The following is a 26,324-nucleotide window of genomic DNA, read 5'->3' on the forward strand; positions in this document are numbered from 1 at the left end:
AAAGAATTATATCAATTTTTTTAGTTCATAGGTTTAAATTTCTTTAATTTTTGAGATTATAGTGTCATTGCATCATTTCCCCTTCCCCTTTCTTCTTTTAAACCTTCCCATAGACCATTTCTTGATCTCTTTCAAATTCATGGCCTCATTCTTCATTAAAGACTAGATGGATAAGAGTGGCCCTGTGTATGTGTATCCATTGGTATACACATACATACACACACATACATATACGCATATATACATACATACACATACATACATATATGTGTACATACATACATACATACATACACACACACATTTCTAAATGCAACCTTCTGAGTCTGTATAATGTTACTTGTATGTTTCCAGGGATGACCATCTGGTACTGATAACTAGTTGGTACAATCTTCCCTGGAGAAGACTATGTCTCCTGCTCTGGCATGCTGTAGTGGCCTATAGCTCTTTGTGTAGGGAGATGGCTTTATGGGTTTTCCCTGACCATGTTAGTATCTCTATTGTTGTTGTCATTGTTTAGCTCGTGTTTAGACAGTCATGTCGGTGACACTTCATGGGTGTAGCTTCTAACTTTGCAAAGAGACACAATGTCACAGCCAACTCTCTCTCTTATACCCATTCTTCATGATCTCTTCTGTAGAGGGAGATCTAAATTCACTCTTCCAAGAGCACAAATATTAGTAAACAAAACTCAACAATGTCTAGAAACACAACCAATGACATTTATTTTGAATGATGAAAAGCTCATTCATCATTCAAAAATCAATCAATATAATCCATCTTATCCACATGCTAGAGAAGAACCATGATTACAGGAACAGCTGTAGGAAAAAAAATAACCAAATCTAACACTCATTCACGATGGACAAGGTTAAAGAAGAAGCTTCAGGAAACTGTGAGGAGAATGTCCACCACTTGATAATGTATATTTAAAAAATTATAACTACAGCATATTTTTGAGACAAGATCTCTCCATGTGGCCCTGACTAGTTTGGCATTCACTATGTACATCAGGCTGGCCTTGAGCTCATAGAAATCTGCTTGCTTCTGCCTCCCGGATGCTGGGTGTGTGCCACCACAATTGGCTTAATGTCATTCTTAATGGTAAGAAACTAGACATTTTTTTAATAAGATTAGGAAAAAGGCAAAGATGTCCTTTAACCCATCACTGTTTTTCACAGTATGTTTCCATCACATACTGGGAATAAAAGATGAGAAAAGATATATTGATTGAGAAAACCTAAAATTATCTTTGTTAATAGCATGAGGATAGACAAATAGACCAGTGGACAGAGTAGAAAGTCCATAGCAATCCATGTGATCTCTGAAAAGGGGGCAATGGAGAGAAGACAGCCAACAGATTGTGCTAGGAGAACTGGACATTTACATACAAGAATTCTAGCTAGAGATTGGCATCCTTCAAAAGCAAATACGTCACAAATGTAAATGTAAGCTGAAGAATCTTTTTGAAGTCAACACCACGGTATTCAGCATCCCCTCACTGCCTGCCAATCTCTCTTTGTTCTGTGCCTGCCCTGTTCCATCTTGTCTAACACTTTCTGTTGACAAATCTTCCCATGGTCAAGGCTTACAGCTTCATTTTTCTGCATCACACACTGTCTATGGTTTTCCTCTATTACAACCAGTCCATCCTGGGACTTGTTTGCTCAACCGTCATCCTCACCATCAGTCTGTGGGATTACACTTGTTTTCTTCCAACTTTTTGACAATGCCATGCATTACTTTTGTACTCAAAATGAACTTGTTATCATTAAAGATGTCTTAGAGGGCTGGGATTGAGCTCTGTGGTACAGAACTTTCCAAATATGAAAGACCTGGAGCATTGGCAATCGGATAAGAGATTAGCCTGGGCAGCAGGAGAACCCTGTAGATGAGGTGATATTAGAAACTGAGGTTTTGAAAAATTGATAACAAGTTAAATAGACAAAGATAAGTTGTGACCTTATGGCATATGTAACAAATATGCAATATCGGGTTGTATAAGATATCTGATTGCCCTACAGGACTGAAGTAAGGTATGTCTGTGCGATAGTTTCAAAAGATGGGGCTGTGAGAGTGTATGGAAAGAAACCACTTTTTAACCTTTCCTGAGAGTTGTGAGAAGAACCACTGAGGAATTGTCTTAAGAAATAGTTCAGATGGGTTTGGCTCCTGAGAGGTCACTTTGGTGGTAAGTGTGCCAGAATATTTGGAGGGGTTGGGATCTGGGAACACAATGGAAGGCCAAGTTTGGACTCAGGAGAGATGCAAAGTCTAACCGTGGGTAGGATGAATGAAGAGGGGGAGGAAACTTCAGAAATGAACAAACATCTTTTAGGACTGGATGTTTGAATGGATGTGAGGAGTGAAAGGGGGTCGCTGGATAGACAGTGAGGTCACTGGAGAAGACAAAACGTGTCAGGTGAGAATGAGATATGTAGGTCAAAGGTGAGACGAGCCGGGTACACCGGTGGATATAGAAGTTGGCACAGAATTTGAGGCTTTAGGGGGTAATTGTAAGATTCTAACATCTGACCTAATACCTCTGTGTACTGAGAAAGGCAAAGCCACTGAAGTGGAAGACACTGGCCTTGTCACTAAAGGGAACGAATAAGAAAAAGTGCTCCCAGTTGTGACTGGATGAACTAGACTTCTGTTTAGTATAAAGACCACAAGCAAGCAAAGAAAGGGTGGGAGAGTGTTGTGCAAGGAGGGTTAATGGTGCCAAGTATTTTGTGGATTCAAGAGGAACAACGAGAGATATTGATAAATCTACTTGGTGACATCAGTTTGAGTAAAGCCTGTGACATGGTTAGAAAAGGCACTGGTAGATAGCAGGCTTTATCAGTTTCCCATGGGTACTGTAACAAATCGCTGCAAACCTGATAGCTTAAAACAACAGAAATGTATTCTCACACAGTCTAGAAGCCCCAAATAAAGTCATCAACAGGGTTTGTTCCTTCTGGAGGGAAAATTCACTCCGTGCTTCTCTCTCCTGGCTTCTTGTGTTTGATCGTCAGTCTTTATATTTCTTCCTTCTGAATCCATCCTGGCAGTCTTCACCTATTTTACATCTTAGCTTCTCACCTATCTCTCTGTCTTCCCTTAAAATAAAAACAAACAAAACCAGGACATGTACTATTATTCCCAGAATGCTTTAATCCCAAGATTGGTAATTGGAGTTGCGTAGACTTTAGGTCACTTCCTGTGATGTAGGATGAGCATTTGTGCTGACCGAGGACCCTGTGACTGCTCCCTTAGTGTCACTGGAATTTAATCTTTTCACTGGGTAGAAATGAGATGCCACCTTCCTTACCAGCCGTTTTTAAAAAGTTCAGTTCCAAACAACATTCCAGATAGCTGTCACCCAAGGGGACCTTCAGTCAACCTGACTTCACTTTCCCTGTTCTCTTGTGGTACTCGCTGTCCAAGGCCCTCCCCTGTATTATTTAACTCCAGCTTCCTTGTTTACTTCAGCAACTCATAGCATTTGAAGAGGTTTGCAGGATAATAGTGGTCTCCAGTTCTGAATTAGCCCATCTTAAATGAGTGCCTCCCGGATGTGCTGTTGTGAATCCAGGAGAGCAAGCCAGTTCTCTGTTGCACTAAGGGTCATGTCTGTTTTAGTTTTTCAAGGTGAGTGCAGGTCAGCTAGGTTAAATGAAGGATGCAGACACTTCCCAGTTGAAGTCAGTAGCTTGCCTTCCACAAGACGGCATTCACATCGATGCCCTTTCTGTACAGTGTGGCCATGGATATCAGCAGTTGTCAGGGGAAGAGAGTGAACTGTGTGATTCACTCTGCTGGCCTCAAGACCAGGGAAGGGAGCCCTGATGAATATTTGGCAGAGACAATAACTTTTGCAAGTGTGTTTACAATTTTCTCATTTAAAGGAACATGTCACAATGCTCTTGGGGACAACTTTCCATTAGCTGGCAAAGCAGACAGCATGAGACAGTCACAGGTCTCACCATGGGTCTTGCTGAATGAAATTTGCTTCTGCTTCTGATATTTGCCAGACAACTCTGCAGATGAAGTTTGCTGTCCTCTTCCTCCTCACCTTCTCCTCCTCCTCCTCTTCTTCTTCTTCCTCCTTCTCTTCTTCTCCTTCCTCCTCTTTTTCCTCTTCTCTTCATTCTCCTCTTTCTCCTTAATATGTGTGTGTGTATGTGTTTGTGTGTGTGTGTGCCCTCAGAGGCCAGAAGAGGATGCTAGACCTTCTGGAACTAGTGTTTTAGGCAGTTTTGAGTGGCCTGACAATGGTCCCAGAATCAAATTTGGATCCTCTGAAAAAGCATTCATGCTCTTACCTGCTGAGGCACTGCTTTAGTACATGCTTGATTTCTTATTTATGTTTAACACATTTCCTGGCACCTAGGTAGATAGAGTCATTTAGAATTTGTGATAAAACAATTTTTGAGGAGGTAGAGTGATGGCTCAGCAGTTAAAAGCATGGGCTGCTCTTCCAGAGGGTCTGGGTTCAAGTCCCAGCACCTACATTGTAGCTCACAACTGTCTGTAACTTTAGCTTCAGGAGATCTGATACCTTCTTCTAACCTCCTTAGGCACTGTACATGTATTTTGCACAGACATACATGCAAATGAAACACCCACACAAAATAATTTTTAATTAAAAATTTTGTTCTAAAATGTATAATAAAATTTAAGATAAAAATAAAACTGATACCAGGTGCTTTCTGGGGTTGGGCATCATCTAAGCACCTTACTCATTAGCTCGTCATCATCTGAAGAAGTAGGTACAGTGCCCTTCCTATCCAAATAGGGACTATATACTTTGTTTATAGGGAGAATGGCATTGAGAGGAAGGTAATTTCCCAGAGTGTCTCAATCTGTGTGATATAACAGTGTTTCAGAGTGGATTTCATAAACAACAGAAATATACTTCTCACAGTTAGAAAGGCTGGAAGTTCTAGGTCGAGGCACTGCAAACTATTGTTCAATGAGAGCCTATTTCCTAGTTTTTGGATAGCTAAGACCTCATGTGTTGTAAGAGACAAGAGAGGTCTCCCAGGCCTGTCTTCTAGGGCCACTAATCCACTCTAGTGGGTTCCTCCCTCATGATTTAATCACTTCCTAGAGGCCCCACCCTAAATACTATCACTATGGGGATCAAGACTTCAAAACATTTTGAATTTTAAGGGTATGCAAGCACCCAGATGAGCCCACATAGCTAGAAAATGACAGAGCGTGCTCAGTGGAAGGTTATATTTCAAGAAGGAAAGATGACAGACACATTTCTTGTCATGCTCAGTTTGCAGGCATAGCAGACATGTCCAGAAAAGAAAGGTGGCAGACAGAAATGTTTTGAGGCATGGTCAGTTCAGTATTATAATAATCTGAGTTTATTCTAGGTTGCATAAGTAAATGAGTTGGAGTGGCTGGATGATCTTGCTTCATTCTCTGTGAGTTTTTCTACATTCTGAGATAAAACAAGAAGACAAGAAAATGGAGGAGTTGCTTAATGCAGACATTTTTCTCCCAAAGGTGCCTGCCTGCCCTTGCTCAGGAGCTAATGATATTTTCTTCTCTGACTATTTGTAAAGCTAAATTGAAAATGGAATGTGATCCAGTCAGTCCAGCAGATGACTTGAAAATAGATGGCTCAGTAGCATAGATTCAAACTCAAAAGACATACATGCAGACAGACAGACAGACAGACAGACAGACACACACACACACACACACACACACACACACACACACACACACACACACACAGTCCTGTAGAGAGACTGTTCAGGTCTGGTCAGAGTATGCAATGGGCACTGTTGAAACTGGAAAATACAAGCTCAGGGTAAAAGTTCACTGAATTCATTGGATTCGGCTACTCCTGCAATAATTTAACACCTACACTTTTCCCACCATGATGTCATTGGCTTTTCACACTTTTTGGTGTTGAACTTAATTATTCATACCCTTGTAGCTTCTGCCATTTTTGATTACACTGAAAGTGGAAAGGAAATAGAAGCTTTTACGAGGTTGTATTTATTTATTTTTTTTGTTTTCTTGAAAAACAAAAAAGTTAGAGATCTGAACTTTAACATGAAACTTCCAGTTCTAAAAAAAAAAAATCTTCTGTCACCAACGTAGCTGGTCTGGATTATACTCCTCTGTGATATAGGCTAGGTTTTCCTGCAGAAGCCAACAACCCTCCAAGGCCAGTGGCTTAAAGCAATCAAATGCTGCCTCCTGCTAATGCCACTTGCCAATGTAGGTCATCAGGATTTCTGCTCTTGGGGTGTTGTAGGGACGCAGGCTGAGGTGGACTTTATCCTAACATCATACTTTTCAGCAAAGCCACAGTAGATAGACCATGAGACTCTCGTGTTGACACTTAAGCCTTCTTAGCAGAACTGACACACATCAGTTGGGCTCATATTTCACTGGTCACAGTGACAATGGATCACTCCTAATGAAACCGAGGAACCCAAGCCCTTACATGGACTGAGAGGACTGACATGCTGAAGCATGTCTGTCTCCAAAGACAGGCACAACTTGCTTGCTTTTCTTCAACTTTTTATAATTTTTTTAAAAAATTCATACATTTTTTTATCATATTTCTCCTCCCTCGCCCTTCCCAGGTCCTCCCCACCTCCCTACCCAACCCAGAATCATGTTCTTTCTTGTCTCTCCCTCCAAGTGAAAACAAACAAAACAAGAAGACAAAAAATATAGCCCTGCTAGAGAGAATGAAACAAAAGGCTCACCACAAACATAGTCCACTTTGTGTTGGCCAACGGCTCCTGAGCATGAGGCCTGCCCTGGGGTGTGGTTGATATACCCAGGGACACTCCATTGGAGAAAACTGATTTCCGGTTTCAACTGCACATAACTTCTTGGTTAGGGGTAGAACTTTGTGTCCATTTTCCCTTCTTTATGCTGGGATTTTTGTCTGGTTTGAACCTGTGCAGGACCTGTGTATGCTGCTACAGTCTCTACGAGTCCCTATGTGCATCAGTTCCGTTGTGTCTGGGTGGTGCGGTTTTCATGAAGTCATCCAGCAACATTGGCTCTTTCAACCTTTCTACCTCCTATGCTCCATGGACTCTCGAGCCTTGTGGGGAGGGTTTGAAGAGGATGTCCCATTTAGGATTGGGGGCTACAAAGTTTCTTACTCGTTGTCATCCAGGTATAGTCTCTGTATTAATGCAAGAAGAGGCTTCTCTGATGAGGGTTGGCTGAGTCACTGATCTAGGGGTACAGCAGTATGTCACCAGGAGCCATTTTAGTGCTATGTCCCTTTAGTAGAATAATAGTAATAGGATTTCCCCGAGGGCCCATGACCTTTCTAGTCTCAGGCTCTTGGCCACTTTAGCATTTTTAGGTATGGGTTCAATCTCATGGAGCAGGCTTTACATTTAACCTAAAAATCTGATTTATTAACATGTGTGCCACTATTGTGCAAGTATATCATGCAAATAGGTCACAGGGTTTGTAGCTGCATGATACTGATGATTGCTTTTCTTTTCCAGTAGTGTGCAGAGGACCTGGAAGGTTTCAGGACCATGAACACTAGTCAGTACGGGTAAAGCTTCTAGTTAGGCATGAGCTCAATTTCATTGATAATTACCTTTTTTCTCCAGTAGTGTGCAGAGGACCTGGAAGATCCCAGGACCAGGAACACTAGTCAGTACGGGTAAAGCTTCTAGTTGGGCACGGGATCAATTTCAAATTTTCTCTAAAGTAAAATACAATTTTCAGAGATATCAAGTAAAAAAGTTCATTCAAAATTGGTTTGGTTCTTGAAGGATTAAAGATCTATCTGGAAATTTTATATTTTGCTTAATTTGGATTAATAGCACTTCTTTAAACTCCATCTGCCTGAACTTTGAAATAATCTCTGCTCAAATTCTGTTTATAAATGATCATGTCTTCCAAAAACCACTGCTCATATATTTAAAGTATGTGTTTATGCTATCCCGTGTCTTATAACTTTTAACTTGTCTCATTAACTACACTACAAGATAAGAATCTTGTCTTGTTGATTTATACTTTTATGCTTGGCATTATATAGAAAAGGATAATTTAATTGATGCTAATATGCCTGATGGGTTTATCAGTTAGTAGTTTATAAATCATCATAATTGGGTATCTTGACGTTAGGAGATGTCACAGAAGTCGGAAAACACTTCAGATAGTATTTCAGGAGTTGCTTATTATGCACTGTGGGAGATCTAGAGAGCCAGAGTTCATTCTGCCTCAGCTTCAAGTCAACTCCAGCTTACACTTGATGAATCACAGGGCAATCAGACCTTCTTTTCAAATATCATTTTTCTGTGATGTTTTCACATGCTTTGTTTGGCTGTAAGATTTGGATGAATTTTAACTTAAAAAAAAAAATTAGGAAGCAAATACAAGCGCCTGGGAGGGATTTGATTGCCCAAGATTTTGCAAAGCCCTAAACACTCTTCAAAATAAGTTCATCCTAACTCTTCAGCACACACCCTTCCTGGATGAACAGAGAAAGGGTGACTCTCACCCTCATGAAATGCTAAGCGCTCGGGGACAGCGACATGTGAGGACAGAGCTTGGCCCAGGAAGACGATGTCTATAATTTCATGGCAGAATTATTTCCCGTGGGGAAAGTTTCATGAACACAGTTACTCACTGGTCCAATCCCAACCATGCAAGTATGTTTCCAGAATCAATCACCCTTAAGCTGTCCCACATGTGCTTGTAAATATTCATACAAAGTCCTCTGTAACAGGGATCCTCCTTGTCTGTCTGCTGAGAGCAAAGGTGCGTGAAGGCGTGGCACACTGTTGGGATTCTGCTTAGAGGATCAGGGGTTTAAAACTATTACTGGCACTGTGTGCTGTCTGTGCCATGGGGATAAGTCATTTAGCTTCCACTGTGTGCAGACAGACTCCTTCTTTGTAAGATGCAGATAAAAGCTCTCACCTGTATCATAAGGTTGTTGTGGAGAAGAAATGAAAGACCATGGGTAGCATTTGTGGCACAATGCCAGGCATATGGTAAACATCCAGCAAACATCGGGCCAGTATATTATAGGGCTGCTGGGAGAAGCAGTTGCCATGTAAGCACAAGGTCCTGAGTTCAAATCCTTAGGACCCACATAAAGCTGGATACAGCAGCATGTATCTATAATCTCAGCTCTGGGGAGGCAGGAATAGGAGGATCCCTGGAAGTTTATGGGTTAGCTGGCCTCTGACTACCACATGTGTTTCCTGATATGTGTGCTCCTGGACTCATACATGAACATACATGTACACATACAAATTTTAAAATATATCACCAGTATTATCTTTAAAGTCCTATTATCAAAATAAAGGAGTATAAATGTTATTGACTCCAGCTGCTCATCCAATAATTTAATACCCACTGCAGTATTCTCAACAAGAAGTCTGGCTTTTGAGACTTTTTCTGGTTGAGCTAAATGTTGAAGGCTGTAGCTTTCACCGTTTGTGATTCCACAGAGCAAGTGTAGACCCCTTTTACTCCTGGCATCCTGGGGTGAGACTGAAAACAGCTCAAAGCACAGCTATTCCCTCATTTCCTTGGAACGTATCCTGTCTCTCTCTGAAGCTCTCATTCCATCTTTCTCCTGCCCTTCAACACCAACATTTTGGAAAGACTCCCCTATAGATGTGGCTTGAACTCTGTCCAGTTCCTCTTTTCTCTTCAGCACCTGGAGAACAGAGTGATTTGACAGCTCTGCCCACTGCAGTGTACTGGCTCCTGGAGTCCAAAGCTGACGATAGGGAGAAACAGTCAAACCAACTCCCCTACCCCCTGCTCCTTTTAGAACTCTCTAGAATTGCCTGATTGCTGTGCCACTTTTTAACAAAATGCTTCTCCTTTAACTCTTGCTAGACCTTTGGTGAAATATACATTGGCATCTTTATCTCTCCTCACTGTTGAGGAAAATGAATCTCTGGGAGTCTGACTATTTGCCCAGCATCCTGTATTTTAAAGAATGTGGTAGATGAGTCAGGATTTGTCACGACTGTCTTCACAGGCCCTGCGCTTCATTGCCAGGCTTGTGAACAACGTCAGGAAGTAGAGATAAACTATTCGACTGGTAAAGATTACTAGGCACACTTTATGCAGAAGTCTTATTTGTGAAAATGAAAAGAAATACAAAACACGGCTATTCTTCTGTAAGGACGGTTTCAAAATCACACACACAGGCATAGTGGCACAGTAAACTGAAAGATAACAGCAAACCATGTTTTGTATGGGACACAACTCCTAGTTTTTCTTTTTACGGTCATCCATAAACACATGGATATAATTATATGGAGGTGGCAACCTAGGGTAAGAGCAGCTAGTGATAAAGAAATGTAGATGTAACCACAGATGGAGGATTTATCTGTAGAGTTTTCTGCGTTGAAGCAAATGTACAGACATACTGGGCCTAAGGCATAGACATCGGGTGCAAGAAACAAGAACCTGGGGCAAAGGTAGGAGTGGAGAGAAAGAAGGGAGCAGGAAGAGGGGCTGGGAATGTAGCCCAGTTGGTACAGTGCTTGCCCGCCTAGCATCATAAGCCTCAAGCTTGGTCCTCTCACCACACAAACCAGATGAGATGAGGCAAACCATCACTCTAGGAGGTGGACGTTGAAGGATCAGAGAGTGTCATCCTCACACTACACAGCAACTTCAAGGCTGTCTGGGCTACAAGAGACTCTCATGGGAATGTGAGTGAGGGGGTCAGAGAGAAAGGTGGAAAAGAAATATTGATTATAGACATACAGATAATTGAAATATAGCTAGAGGAGAGTAAGGTTGCAGGGAGACAGCTTCAGTCATTGCGATTCTGGGGGCTTTGCATAAGAATAATGGAAATGGTCTTAAACCCTGAGACACCCCATTAGTCACACTTACAAAATGGTGCCCTCATAAAGACAGCCAGTTCATAAACTGAAGCAAGATAACATTCTAAATGAGATGTCTTCTGCTCTTTCCTTGCACAGACTGTGGGCTGTGATAGACAGCTGGGAAGTAATGCCAAGGAGGACAACTGTGGTGTCTGTGCGGGGGACGGCTCCACCTGCAGGCTGGTGCGGGGTCAGACCAAGATGCAGCTGTCTCCTGAGAAAAGTAAGTGCTGAAACCTAGCTCTGTAGTACCCTAAGCAAGCTGCGTCTTCCACTCTGGCTGGAACAACGTATTCCTGATGCTGGGCTTATCTCAGTGGAATTAACTTTGGCCAGTTTTCAGTTAAGTTTCTTTTTTTAACGTTATCATTTTTCAGTTTTTCTTTTTAAAAGAGCACATCGAATCTGCTTCTACCAACTCTTTGATGGTTCCCCATTTTTGAGCTTTTGCTAGTACAAAATCTTATTATTATTTTTTTAAAATATCTGGCAGTTAATTTTTAAATAGCCTAAAATATTTTTTCCAGTAACTGGGGTCACAATTTCATTTTATTTGTCTTCTTTTCATTGCTGACAAGATAGAAAAGGATATCGTATTTGCCTTATTTTCAGTTAATCAGCTGAAGCCATTTATCTGCTATACCGTTTCTTAATTTTGATTTCTGTAACTTTGTGTACCAGGAGTGTTGATCTTTAGTCTGTCACACTATTTCATATGTAGTTTCATCCTGTTATTTCTCTTTAATGTTGCTTGTATTGTGGAAGCGGTGCTTGTGAAGTTGTATTTATTCAGAAGTCTTATCTTCACATTTCAGTAATTCAGCTCTTTAATTCAGGGGCCAACTATAAGCTTTAATGGCCAGCTAGTGAATAGTTTAAGCTTTGCAGGACATGGCATCTCTGTCGGAGCCTCTGGAAATCACTGACCTATCAGAGCACCCACGAACAAGCAAGTGTAGCTATCCATTTTGTTTTCTGCCATCCTATTTTTGAGATATTTACTTACATTTTATGCACATGCATGCCTGAATGTAGATACATTTAACACATGTCTGCCAAAGCTATAGAAGTCAGAGAGAGAACATGAGACCCCCTGAAGCTAGAGTTGCAAACATCCGTGAGCTGCCATGCTGGGAACTGAGTGCAGGCCCACTGTCAGGGCAATAAGGGGTCTTAGCCATCCAGCCACTTCTCTGGCCATTTTCTTGTTTTCTACCCTTAAATTTTTTATTGGTTTTAGGGTCTGCTTGTTATACGAAGTTAGATATTATTTATTCCTAGGTTGAGGAGATCATTCTGGGAATGTAAGAGAGAAGATGAAGGGATAAAGGAAGGGGAGGACAGAAAGCAGGGAGGATAGGAAGCAGGGGGGACATGAAACAAGGGGGACAGGAAGCAGAAAGAACAGGAAACAGAAACTACAGGAGGAAGTGATCTTGCAAGAAGAGGAAACAAAGTCAAAGTGTGACACAACACTAGAAGAAAACCTGCCTGTGTGTGTGTGTGTGTGTGTGTGTGTGTGTGTGTGTACACAATACAGCCTGGGCTAACCCATTTGAAGCCTCCTGAGTGCTGGAATTCTAGGCATGCACCATCTCACCAAACAACCCAAGCTTTGTCGAGGTTCTACTCATTTGCTGCTCAGAGCTGAATGTACACTGAAAAGTGAAAGATCAGACAGAATGGTATTCAGTAGTCAGCCGTAAAAGCTGTCATCAGCGTGTTTATATTCCGGGTTAGACAGAATCATCAAAACATTTTGGCAGTGGAATGACATGGGAGAACCTGCAGATTACCTTCAAGAACGTTCTGGAAGCAGAGAGTTTAAATAGGAAACTATGTTTACACACCCGAGGGCCTTGGTCTGAGTTGATGAGGGGAGAGAAGATGAGATTGGGTAGAGGGGTTTTCCAAGAGTAAGGAGGGAGTAGATTCAGGGCACACTGGGAAACATGGTGGAAGATGACATGTGTTCTATCCTCTTGGATCTGATTGGCTCTTTATTAGATGGTCACTGAGAATAAAGACAGTGAGATGCACTCACTAGGTGGAAAGGAGATGGAACTCACTAATGACATTTAAAAAAAAAAAAAAAGACAGAGGGATCGTGGTAAGGGACAGGTAAGTTTGGAAACCAAATTTATGGAGGTTCCCTTCCATAGACTTTATGAAGTAGGTGACCCTGACAGCTACATAGGAATGCACATGTCCCATATCCAATGAAACCCAGATAATAAACTAAGTGTCGACTTCTCGGAGGCTCCAAGGACTTTTCAAGGCTGAGGAAGCTTCTCCCCTCCTGTGTACTGTCTTCCAGGACTCAAGCTCTTCTCTCTCTACATCCTGGGACCACGCATTTGTCTTCATGGCTATAGAGTTGAACAGTTAGACATCACATCTACCATCCCGTTAAGAAGAGATGTTAGTGAAGACTGTCTTCTTGTTCTGTGTCCTTTATTCAGAAAGGAAAGTCATCGCCTAGGACTCTGTGCCACTGAGAAGAACTGTAGCATGTGACAGGATTGCTTTTGAGGGGTTAAAAACTAAGTGATAAGCATCCCGCTCATTGTCATCACTGGTACCAAGACGACAAAGTACTTTATAATTATCAGAGCTCTCCTCAGATAGAGTTCTCCTCTAATGTCATTTCATTTCACTAGGTCTCTTGCATTCCAGCTCTGATATTGTCAAACCCATTTTTGCAGGGAGGATAGTAAAGACCAGAGATGTTAACAAATGTCTCACCAAATTAGTTTTAGAAAATAGCTTGAAGAAGACTTTTAAGAGAGCTGCTGATGGGTGCGGGGGAAGGATCACACAAGAATGAACTGGAGGAGAAAGAAAATTTGGATGGAGGACACTTATCAGGCAGTCTGAAAAGACAGGCTGTACTCTAAAGGACTGCTTCAGGAAGGCACTTGAGTGAGAACGCCAACAGAATGAAACAAGTGTGATTTCACTGTGACAGGAAGCAGCTAGAATGAGGGCTGGCTTTTAGGTTTGAAAATTCATCAGAGAAGACTTCATTTTTATCAGAGTCCAAAAGAAAGTCGATACCAAGATCATTCTAATTGAACCAGAACAGAAGCCCACGAAACTGTTTCCTAAAGCCATTTATCTGATTTGTGTGTGTGTGTGTGTGTGTGTGTGTGTGAAATGTGGAGAGGAGGTTCTGAAATGGAAAGGGACACAGGATGGAGTGTTGTGTTAGCACTGTCTGCCAGTGCACTGTTTTTTGTATGAATATACAGCAGATGTACATGTTCCTGTGAGTATGTACATCCAACTATGTGAACATGCATGTGGAGGCCAGAGGTTGTCATCAAGTATCTTTTTAAACTGCTTTCAGTATTTGAGACAGGGTCTTTCACTGAACATGAAGCTCACAAATTCATCAGGCTGGCTGGCCAAAGAACCAACCCTAGAATGTGCCTGTCTGAGTCCCCTAAATGCTAAGATTACTGCCATGGGTCACTATGCTAGGTTTGGGCGCTGGGGATCTGAACTAGGGCTCTTATACTTGTGTGGCAAGTATTTTACAGACTGAGCCATCCACAGTCCTGGTTCCTCGTTTGTGACAAAGGTCCTTTCTCTCTCTCCCCTTAGATCTAGATCTACATTTTCTTGCATTTCCTTTGTTCCATCCCTTCCTTCTTTCCTCCTTCCCCATCTTCTTTCTCCTCTCCTTTTATCAACTGTCAATATAGATCCTTATGAGATTCTATTAAAATATTAAATGGGTTTAAAAGAAATGAGGATGCAAAGTTGGCTAGGTGTGAGTATGGATCTGAGAGGAATTGGTAGAGGGATGAGTATGACCAAAATATAACATATGGAATTCTCAAAGTACTAATGAAATGTTTTCTTTAAGTTATATCTTTTTCTCTAGGAAAGTTCATGTGTGCTTATAAGCCCTGGATTTGTCATTCTGGTTTCCTTTTCTTCTCCTTTTCTTTTGTTTGTGTGTGGTATGTACGTGTGCTTGTACATGTGTGTGCAGGTACAAACACCCACCTGGACATATGTATGCTGAGGCCAGAGGAAGACTTTAGAAATCCTGCTTTGTCATTATCTGCCTTATTCCCTTGTGACAGAGTCCCTCCCTGACTTTGGAGCTTGCCATTAGCCTGGCTGACCAGCAAGCCCCAGAGATCTTGCTGATTAATAATCCTGAAAGTATCTAATGTTTTTGCCCGGTTTCTGTACAGAAAGGAGATCCAGGGTGCCCAAGCAAATCCTTTGCAATAAGGTATGAGTGACATGGTAAATGCTGGCATTTCATTCACTTGGAAACACCCGTGCCAAGGCTAAGGCTAAAGGTAGCATGCTGACATGAAAGCATGGAGCTTTGAGTTCTTGATTCTTTCTCTTGGTGGCCCCATCCTGTCTGCCGTGGCTCTGAAACTGGCCAGCTGAAGCCAGTTTGGCTGGGAGTTCCCTCAACCATATGGAAGCACTTCCCTATAATCGTACTTTGTGTGAAAGAAATGTGGGAACTGCAGCCATGGCTCCCCTGAGCGTGCATCACTGAAGTTTACAGGGTCCACGGAGCTCCTAAGCCAGTGTCTTGCCAAGCAATCATTCCTGCCTTCCCCGGGACTCTCCTTGAGTCAAGACATGGCTATGAGAAGCTATTGGCACAGCCTCGCACTGGATAAAGTGCAGAAGGCTGCATACAGGATATCAGTTCTTTGTGCATCGGGGCAGATACAAGGTGTAAGAGCCTGGAGCCAAAGCCTTAGCTATGAGAAAAATCAGAAATGAATCCAGATACAACACACCAATTTCCTGTTCAGAGTCAGGCAGGGACTGAACTAACAACCAGCATAAATAGATTTGCATGTTGGAAAAGAGGCTGGAAGCCACTCAAGTTCCAAGGGATAAAACTCTGGTGGTCTTTAGTATAAAACAATAATTATGTAAGATGTTTTAAATGGTGAGCTTGGAGAGATGGTTCAGTGGTTAAGAGCACTTGCCACTCTTGCAGAGGACCTGAGTTTGGTTTCCAGCACCCACATCCGAAGGTCATAACTGTAACTCTGGATTCATGGGATCTAAAGCACTCTTCTGGTCTCTGAGGAGGACACTGACATACATACAAGTACACACAGATTAAGATAAAATCAATCTTGAAGATCTAAATGAGTAGAATTTTAATTGACTGACAATTCTATCCATATTAGGGGTTCAATGTAATGTTGGGGGGGGTGTTTGCTTATTTTTAAATAATGGGTTATTTTAAAACTTTAAAAGTATTTTATATTTTGGGATGTCTTTTTTATTTTTATTTTTGTATGGGATGTTTTAATTACATGCATATCTGTGCACCACATACATGCAGTTCCCATAGAGGCTAGAAAAGGATGTCAGATTCCTTGGCGTGGAGTTACAAATGATTGTGAGCAGCCATGTGGGTGCTGGGAATCAAACCCAGGTCCTCGGGATGAGCAGCCAATGCTCTTAACTACTGAGCCATCTCACCAGCCCAGCATAATGTTTTGATGTATGTAATAATCAGAATAAGTAAAGGTAATTCACATAAAAGCAGCATCAAAGAAGCAAATACATCTATCAGGAGTTTTCACATGTGCTTGGGGATTTCCATGCTTGTCCCTTACTTTGGTCTCATCTGCTGAGGACACAATGAGACAAGTACAGAAGTCCAGCTTGTCTGTTCTGGGCTCTTCATCCATTTACCTAGCGGTAACTAAGCTTGTTGGTACTGTGGTACCTAAGACCCAGTGGGAATGCCAGTTCCTCTCTCAGGTTTGAACAGTGGTGATAACCATGTCCTCAGCGCTGTGATGCTCACGGTCTGGGCTGGGTGGACCACAGTGCCTCACAGTGTAATGTGTATGAGTTTTCCTCACCACACACTGCTTATTGCAACTTTGTCAAGCACTTTTAAAGGTAACCTACAAATTCAATACGGCCCATGGGAGGGAAGACTGAATCTGAGGTGAAGAATTTGCTAGCAGATAAACACTGGTTTATCCTTGCCTCGTTGTAACACTTCCTGCCTCCCCATTCATCTTTCTGCGGCAAGATTCTCATGATAATACTCTGACACTGGATGAATCAAACCCAAGTGGTTGTTACTCTTTTTAAAAATTATTTTATGTGTATGTGTGTTTTGCCTGCCTACTTGTATGTGTGCACCACGTGTGGGCCTAGTGCCTGGGGAGGTCAGGAAGGGGTGTTGGATCCCCTGGAACTAAGTTGTGGATGGTTTATGGGTGCAGAGAACTGAATCCAAGCTCTGTGCGAAAGCAACCGTGTTTAGGATTGAGTCCTCCCTCCAGAGCCTGGCATTGCTACTTTTTATGGATGGCTCCTTCTATTCACAAAACCTACGTGTGACACAAAACAAATAGCTTGGAGCTAGCAATTGACAATTAGTACTTGCCTGGCTCATTTGCATGTTTCTGCATATCTTCTAGCTTTCTGTTGAGAGAAAGAGAAGTGGCATGTGGACCTTGTTCAGAAGGATTGTCATAGCTTATGTTTCCACAGCAAAGGAGGGAGATCCTGAACTTCCCACTTCTTTGTGGAAACAATGTTGTACTTCTGATAAAATGCACAGTCCTTCCCAATGTCTATATCACATGACCTCCACAGGGTCTCCTGTTGCCATCTGCCCTCTCACATATTAAGGTACAATCATCGTGGGTTTCTGAACAGCTCTAGAATGCCAAGGGCCCTTTCTACGTTGGTGTGCTCTCTCTTTCAGTAGCCCACTCAAGTCCTGGAATATGCTTCTTCAGTTTCTTAGCATAGCCATCAGGTTCTCAGTCCTCCGTTCAAGCTGCATCTCAGACCATCATTTAGATATCTGCCTGAAGCCAGCCTTTCTCTTTCGTTCAGTTCCTGCTTAGCCTTTGCTGCAGAAAGCACTTGCTTTACCATGTGTTTAGCTTGCATCTCACACTAGTAAGGCTTTACAAGAGTTAGCACCATGCCACATGTGCTGCGGTGTCTATTTTATTCTTAATTCTGGGCCAGTATCAAGCACACCATCAGAGGTCAATTAACATGGAACTAATGAGCGTACACACTTAGCCAGGCGTGGTGCTGCTTCCTGCTATGATTTCAGTGGTGCTGGATGGCGTTATACAATAGGCTGTGCCTAGATTCCAAAGACCATTGTAATAATCCCGGCTTGGCTGCCAGCAGTTACAAGCACAGGCAAGATGCTTCACTGACTGAGACCTTGCCTTTTTCATCTCCAGAGTCAGAGTATTAGCACAGGGGAGTTCTGAGACCTTTTCTAGGGCTAAAGTTGTAAAACAAAATATATAACTTATGCCTTGTTTTTAAAAATAAACTTTGGGGTTGTATAGGAGTTGGAAAAATGAGACTTAAAATCTTATATGCAATAGTTTTCCAGATTTTTCATGAAAAGATTGCAAGAGCCTGGGGCAGGTTCTATGCTGCACGAAAATGAGTTGGTGTGAAGTTACCTTTCTGTCCTGAAATCTCCGTGGTTACTTCTGTGCTTTACGTGCCACTGTCAATACCTGAGAGTTAAGCTTTTTGTTAATTTACTGAGCTCCTGTTTTTGTGTGTCAGGTCCCTTCACACCTAGTTCACCCCCTGGCACATGGTATGTTCTCAGTGAGGGGGTGTTGTTCTCAGTGAGGGGGTGGTGTTCTCAGTGAGAGAGTGTTGTCCTGACCTGAACAAATGTGAAGAGCTCACTTGGACCAACAACCGCACAGCAGTAATTTTCAGGGACACTGAATGAAATTAAAACCCACAACAGCATTCAGTGTCACCCAGGAGACATGGCATCCACCATCCAGATGTAAGTGCTGGCTCTAATTAGTGTTAATAGTTGCAGGGTACTGCTATTGCTGCTGCTGCTGCTGCTGCTGCTGCTGCTGTCTCCCCCCAACTGGTTGCATGTTTATTTTGTGCCAGGCACAATTATTTTCTCTGAATGTTCTGACTTACTCCTATCAGGTACGTGCTATCATGCCTCTCCATTTGACGAATGAAGACATAATCTTAAGGAAACCGAGTACTTTATTTTAGGTTTTGCAGCTCATGAGTAGCTAGAATGGTTGGTTTCAGGTCTGTGTGCTCAGACACCCTCTCAAAGTATCCTGAAAAGACAGCTGAGACAGTGTGAAATGAAAAGTACCCAAGATTTAGAATGATGGGCTAGAACAGAAACGGAAACAGAGATGGGTAAGGCTCAACAAACACGCCCCTATTTCTCCTTGGTGGAACCCAGCTCAGTGGGTCCTAATCCAGCAGGCAAATCAAGATCACCTAGGCAGCTTCTCCCACCTTAGAATCCTTAGCTCTGCCCTACAATTTTATAATTTGCAGGTGGAGGAGGGGTCAGAGGATCCAGGAATCAGGGGATCAGATATACCACTAGATTTCCCAGTTGATTTTCATACCTCTGGCCAACACTTACATTTTTCAACCTCAGTCAAGATGACTGACAAATTCATTTTTGCCAGACTCTTAATTTCTTAGATGCTACCTTCAGGCAGAAAAGAATAGGCACAGTAGGCTTTTATGGAGCATCTGAGCAGAACTTTTCTAGTTGAGGCTGTGTATCAAACACCTGCCCCTCCTTATTGCCTGTTGAACAGTTAGCTGTGGAAGTAAGCAGCAACACATATCTGACTAGATACACTGCTGGTTGCCTCAAACTTTTGAGGCAAAGGCATGGTTAAGCCGGTAAATAAAGGTTCAGAGCACACAGAGGCCAGGAGCTTAGCAATGCTTGACTTCCATGATGAAGCCTTATGGCTCAGGGTGTGGACGGGGCAAGGATGTGCGGCTCTGGGCAGGGGAGAGAGAGGAATCCATTTCCAGCTTGCAGGTTGTGTTGCTCTCATCAAATCAAATCCTTGCTGTATTTCTAACAATTTTTGATGCTCTCTGCTTCTTGTTATTCCTTTCCCTACTTTAGCTCCTTGGTTTACTTCATCTAACGTATCTCCATTTGTGGAAATCACCCTAAAAACCCCCTACAGTTTTAGAATCCGGGCTGCACACTGACTCCTTTCTTGGTACTGCACAGCCAGCCACTGTACCATGGAGTGACAGCCGAGCTCAGACAGATTCTATTACTGTAGTTTTGAAAAGCTGTCAGCCTCTGCTTGCCCTGATAGAAGGTGCTACCTTTAGTCTAAGTCATGCCAAATGATTGTGGTCATGCAGGAGTAGTAACCAACCATCAGGGTCTTTCTGATAACAAACACTTTCATACCTGTTAGCACCATATAAAGGCAAGCACATTGTAGTTTAGTGGTCTGTTATGAACACTAGTATCTGTTCAGATCCCTTTCTTTTCTTCCTGAAAAAAAGAAAAAAAAAACTTGTATATTCTGTTGAATGTTTGCATGTGAGAGCTGTGTGGATAGTGAGTATATTTAGATAATAGAAAATATAGGTAAGGGATAACTCAGAGTTTCTATTGCCGGGATAAAACACCATGACTTGTGGCAACTCATAGAGGGGAGAGTTTATTTCATCTTACAATGCTCAAATCACACTCCATTGCTGAGGGAAGGCAGGGCTGGAACTCATGGGAGCAGGAGCTGATGCAAAGGTCAAGGATGAATGCTTCTCACTGGCTTGCTGCACATGGCTTGCTGGGCCTGTTTTCTAATACAATGCAAGACTATCTGCTCAGAGATGGCACCGCCCACAGTGAGCTGGGCCCTCCCACACTGATCAGTAAGAAGGAAAATGCCCTACAGATTTGCCTATAGGCAACCTTGTGGAGGCATTTTCTCAATTAAGATTTCCTCTTCCCAGATAAGTCTAGGTTTATGTCAAGCCGACCAGCACAAGGGGTAAAGAAAAGTAACATGAAAATATTTAAACAAAAGAGCATTTAACAAAAAAAAAAAAAAAAAAAAAAAAAAAACTCCAAACAATAGAAAAGATCACACAGACACACAAAACATACAAACACACAAGCAAATAATCACATGGACACACACAGAGGAAAGTGGAGATGTTTTTAACATGAAGGTCCATTTTTCTTATGTTATCTTGTAATATATATTTAAAAACAAAATAATAAAAATGTCTATGCTGGCATACTTGGACTTACTAGTGAAAATAAGCATTTTGGTATAGATCACAGTCCTGGGGTGTGGCTGCAGTTGGTGCTTAGTGAATCCTTAATATTGTGAGGACAACATTTTCCAATACACCTTTTTATTTGAAATAAGGTCTCATGTGGCTGAGAATGACTGACACCCCTGACCCTATTGCCTCTACCTCCAAAGTGCAGACACAGTACATGTGCACCATCACACTGAGGTCTATTTCCTGCGTGTCTTGTGACTTAGCAAAACCATGATCCACAACAGGAAACTAGAAATTGAAAAAAATAATAACAGGGAACAGCTGGGTTTGATCATTGCGTGCGTGCATGTCTGCATGTGTGTGTCTGTGTGTCTGTGTAAGCCAGTGGCTGCAAACTCATTCATCTGTGTGGTGATTGTAAATCACACAGTGGTGCCATTGAGAACATATGTGGTGAACCCACTGAAGTACAAGGTAAGCCAGGCTCTCAGAAGAAGAGCTAAGTGTGGAGTTTTTTGGTTCAAACCTTGGATGTCTGACTTAGGAGCTCCGTGCCACTGGGCAAGTCACTGAAACATGAACAAATACAGTGTTCTTCATTGCAGAGATGGCTTTCCACTAGTACAAAATGGCAGTTTGTCTCAAGTTACTTAGCACGGTGCCTGGACCACAACACTTGCTCAGCCTCCCTCCAACCTCTAGTGCTGCCATGTTTGATTTACGATCACCATACAGAATGATTGAGTTTGCAGCCACTGGCTTTTACACACACACACACACACACACACACACACACACACACACACACACACACGCGTTCTTTGATGAGCCTTTTGCAAATATTGCTCACTAAGCACTGAAGGCAACTTCTCAGAGCAAATATTCTTAGTACCATTTTGCAGGTGGGCTTGAGGTACTGAAAGTAAGCAACTTCCCTGGGCCACAGGCTAATCTTAGGCCAAGGTGCCGCTGTTCCAGCCCATGTTGTCAGACTCAGAGTCTGGGAACTTAACCTTTATTTGACATCACCCCTCTCTATAGTTTGTAGAGTCAAAGTGATGCATCTCCCACCTAAAGAGTGAGAAGAAAGGCCCTGGAAGATGGCGCAGCCATTGGCAGGATCAAGGATATCACAGGACAGATTTTCAATGAGAAGGTTTGGGAAGAATTCCAAAATAATCAGTGTCCCGCAGGAACCATTGGCCGCCATCACCACCTCCAGATCTGAGCGTTCCCAGATGTGGGCCTCTTGCCATCAATATGATGGTGTGGAAGACAGAAGAAGCCTCTGGTCGGTGGGATACACTTCAGCCACTGGACTCTGCCACGATGGAATGTGTGGGATCTGAGGGTACCTTAAACTTGCTTGGCACCTTCATCTGTGCACCCACATGGGAGGTTCCCAGAGGCCTCTCTGAGCCTGCTCGTATTCTAGTTCTTAGCCTTCCTGATCCACAGCTCTAGGCTAGCTCCAGATCCAGGGAGAGTTTGCCAGAAGGCCTAGAAGTTGCCCATTCTAATAGGAAGGACAAATAAACCATGGGGAACAAGGCTTATACCAGAGAGAACAGCATTTGTAGCAAAAACAAATACTTTATATCCATCAGTGGCCTAAAATTTGTGAATCAAGAGCTGCCACATCTGTCTGTCTGACCAGCAGTCTATCAAACCTTAGTATTATGTTTTGAATCTCAACTCCCTCCCACTCCCACCTCCCAGAGTACAGCTGGCTTGGTCACCAGCCTCTGGCTGTAGCTACTAGGAGACAGTGGCCTTGTTAGGAGGCGGGGCCTAGTGGGAGGAGGTTAGGAGTGAGGTCCTCAGTCTTGCTTTTTTCTTTTTTTCTTCCTTTCTTGAGACAGGATCTCACTGTGTTGTCTAGGCTGGTCTCAAACTGGTGTCAGCCACACTGCCTTAGTTTCTCCAGTGCTGAGATTACAGGGACATACTATCATGCCTCATATTGGGTTCTGCTATTGAAAAGGGTACTGGGGTCCTGCCTGGGATCTTCTCTCCCTTCCTGCTTCCCAGCTGGCAGGAGTTGAGAAGTTTTATTTCAAAATGTGTATCCAACACCATGACATATATCACTACAGATCCAAGAACAACAGGGCCATGAGCTGGAACCTCGAAATCCATGAGCCAAAACACAGGTTTTCTGACTACAGGTATTCCCTACAGAGACGGAAAGCTAGCATATGCAGGCCTATATGAAGAATTGCACTTTTATGTAATACACACACACACACTTGGGAAGCTAGACCTGATGACACGGTCCAATAATCCCTGCTATTTAGGAGGCTAAGGCAGGAGGATTACAAGTTCCAAGCTAGTCTTGGATACAACATGAGTTCAAAGCCAGCCCTGATATCTCAGTGAGCACTAAGAAGGGAACTGGGGATATAGCTCATGGTAGGCAAGAATGCTTTCCCCAATGCAGAAGACACTCAGTTCAATTTCCAGTACTGAAAAAGATATAAGTAAATAAAATAAGTAAAAAAAAAAAAAAAAAAAAAAAAAGGGATTATATTCTAGGTTCCAAAAAAGTATTGAAAAAAATCCCAATAAAAACAGAAACCACCAGGAGAGGCCGCGCCCTGCAGCTGCACCCGCTCCTCCCCCTCCTGCTGCAGAGGCACAAGGCTGACTTGCTTTCCAAAGCTAATTAATCCCTCCATCTGGGCCCTGGACTCCAGCCCCTCTGCTTCCTCAGAGACCTCACTCCGCCCATCAGCCCCTCTCCTTTATCTTCCCTCCCTTTCCCATCAGAGCTTTGTGTGATCAGGTCTCTCCCATCCTTAAAGTCTAATTTTTAATATGTGTGTATATATTCATGTCTAAATGTACATATGTGCATATCAAAATATATGAGCATATAATTTTAGGTTTAAAATGGACGAAACGTGTTTTCATCATTTATTTCTTTTACAACTACATCAAGAAAATTCTTTTAAACACACCAGTCTCTATTCCTGCCCAAATCCTTGCCGACCACTGCTGCCAAGTGTTTGAGAGATTGTTTACATAGGCTGTCTCTACTTTTTCATCATCCTTCATCCCATTGCTCAGAGCCTCTGGTACAGCCTGCTCCTCAGCATGGAACGGCTTTTCTGAAACCTATCAACAATCCCCTTACAGCTCCACCTGAAGGCACCTTAAAGCTGTCCACTGGGTGCTCCAGGAATACCTCGGGCTTCTGCCCACCACCCCAATGCTTCTGCCTCACAGGGTTCACTTGGTCATCCCTCAGAGTTAGACTCACTCATACAAGTCAGTGAATCCACACTGCTGAAAGGATTTGTGATGGAGTCAGGCCTCCCTTTCTGCCCAGTATGACTTTGAATTTGTTCTTGCTATATATAGGTCCTGTGGGGTGATGACGGTACAGCATCCTCAACAGGACTTGGGCTGCAGATACTCTCTGGTCTGACCTTCATTGATGGGACAGGATCCCTGAGGGGGAGCAGGAATCAGCTGCAGCAGGTTTCCTAGTGATTCATACCTAGGATGGAATGGTGTGTGTGTGTGTGTGTGTGTGTGTGTGTGTGTGTGTCTGTGTGTGTCTCTCTGTGTGTGTGTGTGTGTGTATGCACACGTGCATGTGTGGGATGAGAAAGTACATGTCCTCATCCAGAACCATTTCTTGAAGATGCTTTTTACCAACAATACACACACACGCATATATATATATATATATATATATATATATATATATATATATATTATACACACACACACACACACACACACGCATATATATATATATATATATATATATATATATATATATATACACACACACACACACACACACACACACACACACACACAGAGGCAGCTGTGGCTGTGTGGATTTTTTTTTTCTGATTTTTCTGTTCCCTTAATCCATGTGTCTGAGTCCTTGACTGTATCAGAGACTGAGACAGATAGGTCACTGAAACAAAGGGTTCTGGCTTAGAAGAAGCACTTGCATTGTAGGATGTAAATTACTTTCCCAAGAATCTGAAGACATTAATCTCTGCAGAAGAGCACCCTTATAGGATGACCCCAGTTCCAAACCTCTCCTGTTGCCTTTGCGGCCCACTCTAAGAGGGGCACAGTGGGAGAGCTGGGCTTCGCTATCCTCTGCAAAAATAAACTGTCAAAACTCTGGCCTGTGTGGTTTCACAGGAAACTGTGGCAATGGGGACACACACACACACACACACACACACACTTCTCAAGGATACTATAGCCTACATGTGTAGTGTTACTGTTCACTCTAATTGATCTGCTCAAATAACTCTTCATTAATTCAAAGAAAGTTTTGTTTTGTATGTTCAAAAATACATTTTAAGGCCAGGCAGTGGTGGCACACGCCTTTAATCCCCGCACTTAGGAGGCAGAGGCAGGCAGATTTCTGAGTTTGAGGCCAGCCTGGTCTACGGAGTGAGTTCCAGGACAGCCAGGGCTATAAAGAGAAACCCTGTCTTGAAAAAACAAAACAAAAAAATACATTTTAAAAACTGTTTTTATTACATATGATTTGCTATGTTTGGTATATAAAGTCCAGACTCTCCTGGCAAAGAAAACCAAAATGGCCAACAGGCAATGTGATCCATCATAGTCTAACAAACGACACAGTTATCACATTGATGGGTCCTTCTTGGCAGAGGTGACGTGATTGAGTATGTACAATGTATATCAATAATTTATATTATAAAGTTGGCATGCTTTCATGCACAAATCCTAACCAGGTCTGTTCGTTAACAGTGTAAATACTGTTGCTAATTGCCTATATCCCAGGGGTTGCTATGTATGTGTGTTCAACAGTTGCACGATACATTGTGAACCTTCCATATAACAAGTGCTTCCAAGAAGGACACACACAATCAGGTGATGTAACTATTTTTCTTGGGCTGGGGAGATGGCTCAGCACATAAGTGTTTGCCCTGCCTGCAAGCAAAAACACCAGATCTTGGATCCCCAAACCTCATAGCAATATCAAGTTGGTGTGGTCACTCACCTATAATTTCATGGTCACAGGGCCAGAAAGGGGATCCCTGGAACAAACTGGATAGCAAGCTCTGTGCTTGATTGAGAGACCCTGCCTGAAGATTCTGGATATCAACCTTGAGTCTCCATGTGCACATACACACGTGGGTGTGTTCCCATATGTGCAGAGATGGCTATACACATTCATACATACTACACACACATACATGTGAATAGAAAATTTTCATACCTTGCTTTTACTTGCTGAGTTTTAATGTGTTGATTTTCTTAATTTTTCAATACAAGTAGACTTTTCTGACTAATATCGTTAGTTCCTATAGATCTTGTACCTGGGTTCAATATTTATGCTGCGTTTGCGCTGTGTGCCTCGTTTACCCATCACCCATCATTCTAGCTATACCTACAGAA

General features: G+C 42.5%; 1 protein-coding gene across 4 annotated transcripts in view; it reads left to right on the forward strand.

The window, feature by feature from the left end:
• The window catches only part of Adamtsl3 (ADAMTS like 3), a 285,243-nt gene that overhangs the window by 127,661 nt on the left and 131,258 nt on the right, over positions 1-26,324 (forward strand). For all 4 annotated transcript variants that reach the window (XR_013111364.1, XM_076937029.1, XM_076937035.1 and 1 more), the window contains exon 7: positions 10,959-11,085. Coding sequence is in view for 3 of the 4 variants with exons in the window: in XM_076937029.1 (XP_076793144.1) it covers positions 10,959-11,085 (127 nt within the window). In the remaining variant the exon portion in view is untranslated. The remainder of the gene's footprint in view (positions 1-10,958; positions 11,086-26,324) is intronic.

This window comes from Arvicanthis niloticus, chromosome 1, assembly GCF_011762505.2.
Source record: "Arvicanthis niloticus isolate mArvNil1 chromosome 1, mArvNil1.pat.X, whole genome shotgun sequence".
NCBI classification, from domain to species: Eukaryota; Metazoa; Chordata; class Mammalia; order Rodentia; family Muridae; genus Arvicanthis; species Arvicanthis niloticus.